General features: G+C 36.2%; 1 protein-coding gene across 1 annotated transcript; it reads left to right on the top strand.

Annotated features, from left to right (window-relative positions):
- Positions 1–1,976: 1,976 nt before the first annotated feature.
- Positions 1,977–2,948, top strand: LOC100768722 (olfactory receptor 1094). Its single transcript, XM_027420934.1, has one exon. The coding sequence runs from the start codon at positions 1,977–1,979 to the stop codon at positions 2,946–2,948; it is 972 nt and encodes a 323-aa protein (XP_027276735.1).
- Positions 2,949–14,193: the final 11,245 nt, after the last annotated feature.

Below are 14,193 nucleotides of genomic sequence, written 5' to 3'. Positions count from 1 at the left end.
ACAGAGAAATTTTAATACAAAAATCATCATATGTTTCATAATGAATACAAATGAACTGGCTACTAATGATTCAGTCAAGCCTACTGAAAGGAGGATTTCATAAATTTTAACAAGGTGATCTTTCTGAAATCCTGAGAAGAAAGTAAGAGTCATGATGTTTTGTTTTTCTGATTTTAGCAATTAAAACCAGGGCTTGTTCACTATAGGTCAGTGAAAGGAAAAGTATTGGTTCAGGACTCCTAAGGCCAATTTCTCAGTCCAAATATTTATTTGTCCCATAAGGGCAGAGGGCACAGATAAGGGACAAACAATGGAGATAGAGGACAGAGGAGGAGAGAGAAGGGGAAGGGAACAAGAGAAAGTGAGGAGGGATATTTTTAGGAGATTAGACCAGGGGAGGTGGGGTGGCCAGTGGGGGAGGGTGATGCAAAGGACTGGTTCTGCATAGAGGGGAGACAGATACTGCTCATAAGCAAATGGTCGTTTATTAAAGTCAAATGTGAAACCTCATGTAAGAAAGAGTTGTTTACTTTTAATTCAACATGTTAATTAGGTGAGCCAAAGGTGGCTTTTTATGGCTGAACTTCAATATTTTGAAAACTGAACCTCAGTAATCAGCCTCAATAGGAGGAAGTGACCAAATAAGGGAATAGGCCTTGGGAGCTAGCTTCAAGAATATAATCTAGTGGGTTTTAGCAAGGCAGAAGGAATGAGGGAGATGGGCAAGGCCTGCCAGAACCATATGCTAATGTGGGCCAGTGTCCCCTCAGATAGCAGGCTACATGGCAAGGTCTTTACACTGAACATTTCCTGCTTACACTAAATCTGAAATTTGTGTTTGAACCAGGGAAGCTTCACATATAATTGAGGAATCTTGTCAGAATTTCCTGATGCTGTAAGTTTGTGGTCCATGTTGCATTTCTTTTGAGGAATATCTCTGTAAAAACTAATGCCTTTTGTTCTGACAGATATTTAGTTTACAGTATATTTACAGTATATCACTTCCATGGCACAGGTACCAAGAGAATGACATGACCAAGCATTATTTCTGAAACAAATGTATTTAAAAATAAATACAAAGATTTATCTTTTAATTTTTTGAGACAGGGTCACCTGTATGGTCTGGACATGGCAATGTGGACCAAGCTAACTAAAATCATGGAATTCAGTCCTAGCTTCTACTAAGATTAAAGTCATGTGCCACCATGACTTTCCCAAAGATACATTTTTTTCATATGCACAGATAATGGTCATATAAAATGAGATCCATCATACTTGTGTCAATAATTTAAAAACTGTAATTGTTTAAAAAATAAAGTAAAAGTCTAAAATGCTTATATAGTAATGTTTCATTAAAAAATACATTTCTAATTTATTCATTGTTGTTTATATTTTGTTTTTCATTTAAAAAAAATCCACTCATCTATGCCTGGATGCAGCTATTCTGCTCATTGTAGTAAAATGTGTATTAGTGAAACAAGACATTGTCAAAATAAATAAAGGCAAACCTGAATGAGTTTGAAATATAAGGCAAATTCATACCATGCTCCATTATCTCATATGCACTAATTGATACTTATACACTTTTCCTCATTTAAATTCAAATTATCTCACTACCTATATATGCTAATTTTTATATTTAAACACTGAGAAAAATTATTGCACAGACCCTGTGTGGAACCTGAGGTTTATAATTATGAATACAATGTAGTATGAAAGTAGGCAAGAAAAATTAACAGACAAACGTAGACATTTTGACATTTAGATTAGGTGATTCTGAATATGAAAAATACAGCAAAAATATGAAAATATTTTTCAATTTATGTTTAACAGAATAATGCTTCTACGTGATCTCAACCTCTGTGTGACTGCTACTGCCATGAAGAAGAAAGGCTTTGTTATGAATTCTTAAACATGAGCCAGGGATGTGATGGATGATCATAGTTCTTAAAGGACATTTGCTTTCTAACCGGTGAATGTTAGAAATGTCAAGAAGTCTTCCAGTCAACAATGTGACACACATCACCATGTTTATACTAACAGGCTTTACCAATGATGCTGACCTGCAAGTTTTCTTATTTCTCTTGTTTCTTGCCATCTATCTTTTTACTCTTGTAGGTAATCTGGGACTGGTTTTGTTAGTCATTGGAGATTCCAGGCTCCACAAACCCATGTACTATTTCTTAAGTGTTTTATCATTCCTAGATGCTTGCTATTCCACAGTTGTTACCCCAAAGATGTTGGTCAATTTTCTTTCAAAAGATAAATCCATTTCATATACTGGATGTGTGATGGAGATGTTTCTCTTTGTTACTTTTGGAAGCACAGAATGCTTCCTGTTGGCAGCTATGGCTTATGACCGTTATGTAGCCATCTACAACCCACTTTTGTATGCAGTAAGCATGACACTTAGAGTCTACTTACCTCTCATCATAGCTTCCTATGCAGGTGGAATTATGCATGCTACTATACACACAGTGGCTACTTTCAGCCTTTCTTTCTGTGGATCCAATGAAGTTAGACATGTCTTCTGTGATATTCCTCCATTGCTTGCTATTTCATGTTCTAGCACACATATAAACCAGCTTCTGCTCTTCTATTGTGTGGGTTCCATTGAGATCATCACCATCCTGATTGTCCTGGTTTCTTACAGTTTCATACTCTTTGCAATTCTTAAAATTCGTTCTGCTGAAGGGAGGAGAAAAATCTTCTCTACATGTGGTTCTCACCTCACAGGAGTGTCCATTTATCATGGGACCATTCTTTTCATGTATGTGAGACCCAGTTCCAACTATGCTTTGGAACATGACATGATAGTGTCAATATTTTACACTATTGTGATTCCAATGTTAAACCCCATCATCTACAGTCTGAGAAACAAAGATGTAAAAGAGGCAATGAAAAAAATGTTTGGGAGAAATTCATTTATCAATAAAGTACATTTTTAAAATGTAATAACCCCCAAAATAATTCCCAATGTTTGTCTGTATTATATGGGGAAAAATATCTCATGAGATTTTTGTTAATATCCTATGCTCCAAAATTTTAAAGGTTAAGAAGATCTCTGTTTCTGCTTGTCAAAGGTAGAATGAATACCATCACATACAGCCATGTATAAATTAAAACATAGGTTTATTAAAATACTATTAATACATATATTTTTGTCTTTCTTCTGATTTCTCTGTAGTATTTAGGTCATTGGGAGTCCATTCTTTTAAATTTTATAAGTTATAATATGCTCTCTTTACCTATGCTAAATTATATACATCATTCTTCAATCCCCTTCATTCCTAACATTAAAGAAATTGCTCACTCTATATCCCAACGTACTCATAACAAACTAATCACCTAAGGGGGTTTTTAGCCATGTTTAATTTAAGAGTCTACATATCCCTGCATCCTGTGGAAATCACTTTGTAGATGAAGCTTGCCTCAAACTCACAAAGATCTGCCTATATCTGCCTCCTGAGTGCTTGCATTAAGAATGTGAGCCACCATAACTGGCTAGCCACGAATCATTCATTATTCAAGGATTTACTTCTATCAGCATGCTTGCCTTAGTTTCATATGGATTTATTCGGAGTTCATTTATTTTATGGAACACTAGAAATTAAAATCTTCAATAATGAATAAGTGATTCATGGACACCGTGTGTGTGTGTGTGTGTGTGTGTGTGTGTGTGTGTGTGTGTGTAGTGTAGTGTATTTTAAGAAGTTCCTATAGTGGCAGATTTCTATAGTAGCTTTTTCAAAAATTAATGTTAAGTATAACTCTTCATGTTCTTTTATCCACCTGACCATCACAAACTCTGTCCTACTTTATCATTCTTGTACCATTATTTTCCCTTCTTGATGCTATTTTTTTATTGGCACAGCACACACCATCATTGAAACAATAATTCGTTTTATTAAAAAAGAAATGTATTCGAAGTCATACCACTATTATTTTTCCTGCTGTGACATTTTGAGGTGAGCATTATGGAATAAAGGACTTTCCTACTTCAGATATAATATTACCATTGTTTTTTTTTTTTTTTGGTTTTGTTTTGTGTTTTTGTTTTTTGTTTTTTTTCGAGATAGGGTATCTCTGTGTAACTTTGGAGTCTATCCTCGCACTTGCTCTGGAGACCAGGCTGGCCTCGAACTCACAGAGATCTGCCTTCCTCTGCCTCCTGAGTACTGGGATTAAAGGTGTGTGCCACCAATGCCTGGTGATATTAGCATTCTTATTTTACTAAACTCAAATGTTGGTAGTTTGTGAGAGTTATTTTGTTTAGCATTCCATGAAAAAGTTTCAAAATATGTCCTTCCCTTTCCGCCTACTGATCCACAATGAGTTGAGTGATCCTCTGCTCTTACCCAACTCCTGTCCAAAGCCTCATTCACCCCAATCTTCCCAGGCTGTGCCTGATTGGGGTAGAACTGCCCAGGCAAGGAGGAACTCCCTGAGTCTGTAAACACCCCACTCTTCCTTCCCATCCCCTGCCCCAGCCTCCCTGATGCCTTCAGAGGCCTAACTCCTTCAGAGTGAGGAGACTACCAGGAGAGGCAAGACCATCCAGAGCTGCAGACATTGAATTCCTGGCCCACACACACACCACTGGGTCACAAGAGAAGATAGAGAGACCCCACCAGCACACACTGGAGAAGATATGGGAAGAAGACAGAATAAGAACTCACTCAAGAACAAAAAGACCAATATGACACCAACAGAATCTAAAGACTAAACTCCAGCAAGATCTGAAAAGCCCAACACAGAGCATGAAGAAGAGATGGACCTCAAAAATTATCTCGGCAAGATGATAGAGACCTTTAAAGAGGAAAAAACCCATTAAAGAAATAGAAGAACAAGCAAGCAAAAATTACATGAAATGGAGGAAAAGACAAATCAAAACATTCAATAAATAAATAAATCTCTTAAAGAATTTAAAGAAACCCAAGAGAAAACAACCAAACAAGTCAAGGAAGCTCTTGAAACAGTTCAAAGCATGAAAGACGAAATAGACACAATAAAGAAAACACAGAATGAGGTGATGCTGGAAATAGAAAGCCTGGATAAATGATCGGAACTAAAGATGTTAGTATAACTAATAGAATTCAAGAGATGGAAGAGAGAATCTCAGCTATTGAAGACTCTCTAGATGATATACATTCATCAACCAAAGAAAACCTCAAGTCCAACAAATCCCTAACACAAAATATCCAGGAAATATGGGACACTGTGAAAAGACCAAACCTAAGAATAATATGTATAGAAGAAGGTGAAGAAACACTGCTCAAAAGTACAGAAAACATATTCAAAAAATCATAGAAGAAAACTTCCCCAACCTATAGAAGGATATGCCTATGAAAGTACAAGAAGCTAACAGGACACCAAACAGACTGGACCACAAAAAGAAGTACCCCCTGCCACATAATAATTAAAACACCAAATCTACAGAATAAAGAGAAAATATTAAGAGCAGTAAAGCAAAAAGGCCAAGTAACATATAAAGGCAAACCAATCAGAATCACACCCGACTTCTCAATGGAAACTTTGAAAGGCAGAAGGTCTTAGATAGATACCCTACAAACAGAAAGGGAGCATGGATGTCAACCCAGACTACTGTACCCAGCAAAAATTTCAATCACTATAGATGGAGAAAACAGGATATTCCATGACAAAAACAGATTTAAACAATACATATCCACAAATCCAGCACTACAGAAGGTTCTGGAAGGAAATCTCCAACCCAACGAACATAACTAAACTCACAAAAACATAGGCAATAGATAATCTAATTTTGCCAAACACAAAAAGAAGCAGGAGGGCAAAATCCACACACAATGACACCACCAAAATAAATCCAAAACAAACAAGAACCAATGAACAATGGACATTAATATCCCTGAATGTCAATGGTCTTAACTTACCCATAAAAAGATATAGGCTAACAGAATGGGTACAAGGACAGAATCCATCCTTCTGCTGTTTACAAGAAACACACCTCAACTTCAAAGACAGGCGATACCTCAGAGTAAAAGGATGGGAAAGATTTTCCAATCAAATGGGCTCAAGAAACAAGCTGGGGTAGTAATCCTAATATCTAACAAATTAGACTTTAAACCGAAAGCAATCAAAGGAGATGAAGAAGGGCATTTTATACTCATCACAGGGAAAAATCCATCAAGATGAAGTCTCAATCCTGAACATCTATGCCTCTAATACGAAAGCACCCACATTTGTAAAAGAAACATTACTAAAGCTCAAACCACATATAAAACCACACACACTTATAGTAGGAGACTTCAACACCCCCCTTACACCATTGGACAGAACCTCTAGACAGAAACTTAACAAAGAAACAAAGGATCTGAAAGAAGTTATGACACAACTGGGTTTAACAGATATCTATAGAACATTCCATCCAAACACAAAAGAATATATCTTCTTCTCAATGCCACATGGAACCTTCTCAAAAAATGACCACATAGTTGGCAGCAAAGCAAACCTCCACAGTTACAAAAGTATTGAAATAACCCCCTGTATCTTATCAGACCACCATGCATTAAAGATAGAATTCAACAGCAATACAAATTGCAGAAAACCTACATACTCTTGGAAAATGAATAACACCCAATTGCACCATTCCTGGGTTGAGGAAGAAATAAAAAAAGAAATTAAAGACATCCTAGAATTTAATGAGAATGTAGACACAACATACCCAAACTTATGGGACACTCTGAAAGCAGTGCGAAGAGGAACGTTCAAGCACTATGTGCACACATGAAGAAACTGGAGAAAAGTCACATTAGAGAATTGACAGAACTGAAAGCATTAGAGCAAAAATGAAGCAAACTCACCAAGGAGGAGTAGATGCCAGGAAATAATCAACCTGAGAGCTGAAATCAATAAAGTAGAAACTAGGAAAACATCACAAAGAATCAATGAAACAAAGAGTTGGTTCTTTGAGAAGATCAACAAGATAGATAACCCTCTAGCCAAACTAACCAAAAGGCAGAGAGCATGCTAAAATCAGAAACTAAAAGGGGGATATAACAAAGGACACTGTGGAAATCCAGAGAATCATACTTTGAAAACCTGAACTCCACAAAATTCGAAAATCTAATGGAAATGGACAGTTTTCTGGATAAATATCACTTACCAAAATTAAACCAAGATCAGATAAACAATTTAAATCGACCCATAACCCCTAATGAAATAGAAGCAGTCATCAAAAGCCTCCCAACCAAAAAAAGCCAGGACCAGATGGCTTCACTGCAGAATTCTACCAGAAATTCAAACAAGAGCTGATACCAATACTCCTCAAACTGTTCCGCACAATAGAATCAGATGGGATATTGCCAAACTCCTTCTATGAGGCTACAATCACTTTGATACCCAAGCCACACAAAGATAAGAATAAGAAAGAGAAATACAGACCAATATCTCTCATGAACATTGATGCTAAAATACTCAATAAAATATTGGCTAATCGAATCCAAGAACATATCAGAAAAAACATCCACCACGATCAAGTGGGCTTCATCCCAGGGATGCAAGGATGGTTCAATATACGAAAAACCATCAAGTAATCCACCATTTAAACAAACTGAAAAAGAAAAACCACATGATCTTCTCACTAGATGCTGAAAAAGCCTTTGACAAAATCCAACATCTCTTCATGATAAAGATCTAGAACAGGAATAACAGGAACATATCTAAACATGATAAACACAATATATACCAAACCAATAGCCAACATCAAACTAAATGGAGAGAAACTCAAAGTGTTTCCTCTAATATCAGGAACAAGACAAGGCTGTCCACTCTATCAATATCTCTTCAAAATTGTCCTCGAAGTTCTAACTAGAGAAATAAGACAAGAAAAGGGGATCAAAGGGATACAAATTGAAAAAAAAGAAGTCAAACTTTCACTATTTACAGATGACATTAGTGACTCGAAAAACTCTACCAGGGAATTCCTACAGCTGATAAACACCTTCAGCAAGGTAGCAGGACATAAAATTAATCTGTAGCCCTACTGTATACAGATGGTAAACCCAATGAGAAAGAAATCATGGAAACATCAACTTTCACAATATCCACAAGCAACATAAATTATCTGGGGGTAACACTAAAAAAGTGAAAGACCTGTACAATAAGAACTTTGAGATGTTAGAGAAAGAAATTGAAGAAAATACCAGAAAATGGAAAGATCTCCCATGCTCTTGGCTAGGTAGAATTAACATAGTAATAATGGCAATCCTACCAAAAGCAATCTACAGATTCAATGCAATCCCCATCAAAATCCCAGCACAGTTTTTCACGGACATTGAAAGAACAATACTCAACTTTATATGGAAAAAATCCCAGGATAGCCAAAACAACTCTTTACAATAAAGCATCTTCTGGAGACATCACCATCCCTGACTTCAAGCTCTATTATAGAGACATAGTTCTGAAAACAGCTTGGTATTGGCATAAAAATAGACAGATAGACCAATGGAATAGAATTGAAAACCCTGATATTAAGCCACGCACCTATGAACACTGTATTTTTGACAAAGGTGCTAAATCTATACAATGGAAAAATGGTGCTGCCACAATTGGATTCGGACATGCAGAAGATTGCAGATAGATCCATACCTGTCATCATGCACAAAACTTAAGTGCAAATGGATCAAAGATCTCACCATAAATCCAGTCACACTGAATCTTCTAGAAGAGAAAATGGCAATTACCCTTCAACAAATTGGCACTGGAGACTGCTTCCTGAACATTACGCTAGTAGCACAGACATTGAGGTCTGCAATTAATAAATGGGACCTCCTGAAACTGAGAAGCTTCTGCAAGGCAAAGGACACAGCAGTAAGACAAAACGACCACCCACACAATTGGAAAAGTTCTTCACCGATCCCACATCTGACAGCAGACCGATTTCCAAATATATAAGAAGCTCAAGAAGCTAGCCACCAAAACACCAAACCTTGAAAGTAAAAAGTGGGGTGCAGAACTAAATAGAGAATTCTCAACAGAGGAATCTGAAATAGCTGAAAGACACTTAAAATATGCTCAAAATTGTTGGCCATCAGACAAATGCAACTCAAAACAACTATGAGATACCACCTCACACCTGTCAGAATTGCTAAAATAAAAAAATACCAATGACAATCTATGCTGGAGAGGATGTGGAGAAAAAGGAACACTCCTCCATTGCTGGTGGGAGTGTGAACTTGTAAGACCACTCTGGAAATCAGTATGGCGGATCAGTCTACCTCAAGATCCAGCCATTCATTTCTTGGATATATATCCAAATAGTGCATGTTCATACAACAAGGATATATGCTGAAACATTTTCATAGCAGCATTGTTTGTAATAGCCAGAACCTTGAAGCAACCTAGATGCCCCTCAACTGAAGAATGGATTGAGAAAATGTGGTACATTTATATTCAACAGAAAAAAATACGGAATCTTGAAATTCACAGACAAATGGATGGAATTAAAAAAAACCATCCTGAGTGAGGTAACCCAGTCACAAAAAGACAAACATGGTATGTACTCACTCATATATGAATTTTAGACATAGAGCAAATTATTACCAGCCTATAATCCTCTTCACCAAAGAGACTAGGAAACATAAAGGACTGTAAGGGAAAAATGGACCCCAGGAATGGAAGTGGCATGAACTCCTGAGCTAATTGGGAGCATGAGGGTAGGGGAGAGGGAGCTGCCACAATAAGAGCAGGAGAAGAGGAGTAGAGGAGAGGAAATGGAGGAGCAGAGATATTGAGTAGGGGAAGAATAGAGGACAGAGAGCAGGATGAGAGATACCATATCAGATGGAGCCACTATAGGTCCAAGAAGAGATCTGGAACTAGGGAGATCTCCAGAGACCTACAAGGATGACACGATCTGACAATCCAGGCAATGGTGTATAGGATAACCTAAAAACCCTTCCCCTAAAATGAGATTGATGACTATTCTTTATACCATCCTAGAGTCCTCATCCAATGTCTGATGGAAGCAGAGACAGACATCCACAGATATACACTGAGCTGAAATCTGGAATTTAGTTAAAGAGACGGAGGAATGAAGATCGAAGGAGTCTGTACCAGGTTGGAGAAACCCACAGAAACAGTTGGCCTGAACAAGGGAGAGCACATCAACCCCAGATGCTGTCTGGGAGGCCAGTACAAGACTGATCCACACCCCTGAACATGGATGTCAATAAGGAGGCCTCTGCACTCCAGGGAGCCTCTGGTAGTGGATTAGTATTTTTCCCTGGTGCAAGAAGAGACTTTGAGCTGGGCTGTGGTGGCACAAGCCTTTAATCCCAGCACTTGGGAGGCAGAGGCTGGCAGATCTCTGTGAATTCAAGACGAGCTTGGTCTACAAGAGCTAGTTCTAAGACAGGCTCCAAAGCCACAGAGAAATCCTACTCAAAAAACCAAAAAAAAAAAAAAGAAAAGAAAAAAAGAAAAAAGAAAGGACTTTGAGAGCCCATCTCATGTGAAGGGAAACACTCTGGCCCTGGACACATGGGGAAGGGCCCAGGCCCAGCACTGGAAGATTTGGTGGACTTTGCAGAGCCCCCATTGAGCGCCCTACCCTGTGTGGGGAGTGGTGGGTGGATGGGATGGTATAGGAAGGATGAGGGTGAGAGGAGGGAGAGGGAGAAAGGACTTACATGTGAAACAAGCTTGTTCCCTAACTTGAACTAATAATTTTTTAAAAAAAAAATAGTATCAAAATATAACTGCATTTAAAGTTTTCCAGGGTTTTATTGTTGTTTCATATAAACAAGCATAGCCATTAACAAGGAAAGAAAAGATGAACCTGAAGAATTATACTGATTTTATTTTTAATGAAATATATATTTAAATTTGTAGCAAATCCATGAAGAACAGAGACTCAGTCACTTTTCAACAAAGTAACAATTATATGCTTTTCATATTTTGCTTTTCTTTACATCAGTTTTTCAGAGACCATATGACCTCATGAGTAATTGGGATGGCTTGCTGTTTGGTTTTCTGTTTGTCCCAGTCAATACATTACTATTAATAAAATTTTATTCTTTCCCCTCATCTCAGTTCCTTTTTCCTATGACAATTCTGTGACTTCCTCTGTCTTCAAAGGTGTGTTTTTAAATAACTTGAAGGTTTGTTCTGTTAAATCTATACCTTTATATAAAATTAAATCCTTATATTTCACCCTTAATAAAATGCAAAGCCTATATGTATCAAAGACTTGTATGCAAGACCTGAAATTTTGAAGTTGGTGGAGAAAACAGAATGGAATCTTCATCTAATTTTATAAGCCCTGGGACCACTTCTCACACCCATTTCATGCATCAACACTTAGGCCTCTGAAGACTAAACCCAAACATCATGAGGAGAGCCATGATCTGACAAGGTAAGTAAAATTAAATGGAGAACCAAGCAATCACTCCATAAAGTTGAGACCAGATTTCTATACTGAGAAACAGTACTGACAATGAAAGTCCTAGTGCCTGGGTATCAGTACCAAAACAATAAGAATTACTAAAGAAAATGTGAATTAACTCTAAAATTAATACCCCCACAGAAATGTTAATTTAGATGACACACAAGATAATATTTTTCAAATTGCAGTTATAAATATTTTCAAAGAACTCCTCAAAGGCATGGATAAATGATAACAAAGACAAAAATTGTTAAAAGAAGTAATGAAAATAATGCAGACTATTAAAATAAAATTTAATAAACAGATATTCTTAAGAAAAGCAAACCTGAAACTCAGAAAGAAAAATTTGGTGAGTCAAATAAGAAGCACATTAGAAATAATGACCAGTACCTAAATAAAGTAGAAAAGAAACCATTAGTTTTTGAACTCACGATAAAGAATTTACATCATTCAATCAAAGAAAACATTCAATTTTTAAAGGCCATAAAAGGAACAGCAATGGATTCGGTGAAAATATAAAAAATACAAAATCTAAATATCATAGATCATATCATAGAAAAATATAATAGGAAAAGAAACATCAAACTTACAAAAATAACTTAAATACTATAAAAAAAAATCCCAAGTCTAAAATTTGTATTTAGGTGCAAGAAGCATACAAAATACAAAGAATATAGACTAAAGAAAATACTCACCACATCACATAACACTCAAAATATTAAATGTACAAAAAAATCATATAAGTCGGTATTTAATAGAAATACCAAGAAATTATCGAAATACAAATAAATTATAGAAACTGGTTTTATATAAAGTCAGAACCATCAGGGTAACATCTGATTTGTGGATTGGCAATTTAAAAGCCATAAGGACTTGGATCAGTGTTTTTCAAGTTATGAAAGATCACACATGCCAACACAAAATATAATATAAACTGCCTAATAATCAAAGAAAAAAAAACCTAAAACCTTTCTATCCAGATTAAAATAATTCATGATAGATATACCAAACCTTCAAAAGATACAAAAAGGAATACTTGGGTCTGAAGAAAATATTAAATACACAAAATAGTATGAGGAATAAATAAATAATTTTGGAACAGTTAATCAAAACATGTATATGAAATGATCACACAACAACAAATGTCAAAAATCAGTATATATTGTTCAACAATATCTCTTAATATGAATTGCCTCTATTCCCTATTTTAAGAGATTCAGGAAACATGCTGGATGAGAAAATAGGATGTACCTTTCTGTGCATTCAAAGAATCACTTCATAATCAATTATACATACCACGTTAGGGTAAAAGGATGGAAAAAGATATTCAAACATATGGAACATTGTAACAAAATGGAATGACTATTGTAATATCTGACAAAACTAGCCTCCATTCTAAACTAGTGAGAAGAGATAGAGAGGAACAATTCACATTCATTAAAGGAAATACTTCAAAATATTACAATTCAAAGCATGTATGCATCAAATATAGGTATAATAAATTTCATACAAGAAATATTAGTAGACCTAAAACCACAAAAAAACCCCACAATGCAGTATTGTTGGGGAGGGGATTCACACACCACTCTCACCCACAGTAGGTCATTCAGGCAAAAATTAAACAAACATTAGAGATAAATAATATTCTATTTCAAATGGACCTAACAGATATCTGAAACATTCTACCAGAAGACCAAACGGCACATATTTTTCTCAGTCACTATTAGAATGAAACTGAAAGATCCCTTAGTCACAATATCAAAAGAAATAAAGGTAAATCTTACATTAAAATGACTAACAGTGAAGAGGGAATCATTAGAAAAATAGTGCCATGAAATTCTAAAAGTTGAAAGAACATAATTTCCTGATGAAATGGACATATAATATATAGTTATGCATTGACAGGGATGTGGGGGCTGGAATAGGAAGAATAAACTGAAAGGATGAGGGAAGTATGGATACAGGACAGAGTACAGGGAGAGATACCTAAACTAAACGAAGATTTGATGAGTCATGTAGAAAACTATATTAGAAGCTTCATGACATGTATACATATATAAATGGGATCATCAAATGACAGAAGAGAGAAATCCCAAATTAAACATCTCTCACAAATAAGTAAAACTTCCAATATCAAGAATGAGTTACATCTATTCAAGTTGTTGGCCTAAGAGGCCACATGGAAACCTCCAAATAACTCAAGCTATTGCCAAGACTATTGGTTACTCTCCATGAAATGATGGTAAGGCCACATTGATGAAGAGAACAAGTATTGAAACAGAGAAGTCAAACTAGTTACCATCTAGAGACTTTGCTCCTACTGTCTAGTGTTTATGGTACTTTAATGTACTCTGCATGCTCCCAGAGGAGAATAGTAAGCACCAATTAAGCTGCAGACCCTTTTATTTACAATGGTAACTTGCAGTGTAATAGTAGCATAAAAGTTGTAGGCATAACCACTCACTGATTGGATTTAAAGACTACTCCATGTGATGGAACCCATTCTTGGTACTTCTCCAGCATCCAAGATCTTGACAGTTGATAGACCAGGGAGCTAGGAGAACCTGAAATACATTGTTGTTCTGAGGAACAGAGCAATAAAAATGACTCCTAGTGAAATCCCACTATACTTACAGATTAGTTTCTTTTAATTCACCATCAGAGACTCTTCCTCCTACAGCAGGTGGTAACAAATACAGAGACTCACAACTGAACAATGCCCAGAGAATAAAAGATGTTGGAATTCAGTTCTAAATGGGATGTATTCA

The sequence above is a fragment of the Cricetulus griseus genome, chromosome 6 (genome assembly GCF_003668045.3).
Source record: "Cricetulus griseus strain 17A/GY chromosome 6, alternate assembly CriGri-PICRH-1.0, whole genome shotgun sequence".
Lineage (NCBI taxonomy): Eukaryota > Metazoa > Chordata > Mammalia > Rodentia > Cricetidae > Cricetulus > Cricetulus griseus.
The sequence above is the reverse complement of the archived record's forward strand: the minus strand, read 5'-3'. Positions and strand labels throughout refer to the sequence as shown.

What these genes read in the sequence shown, in the direction of transcription:
- LOC100768722 (XM_027420934.1), top strand. Translation starts at nt 1,977, where the DNA reads ATGTTAGAAATGTCAAGAAGTCTTCCAGTCAACAATGTGACACACATC.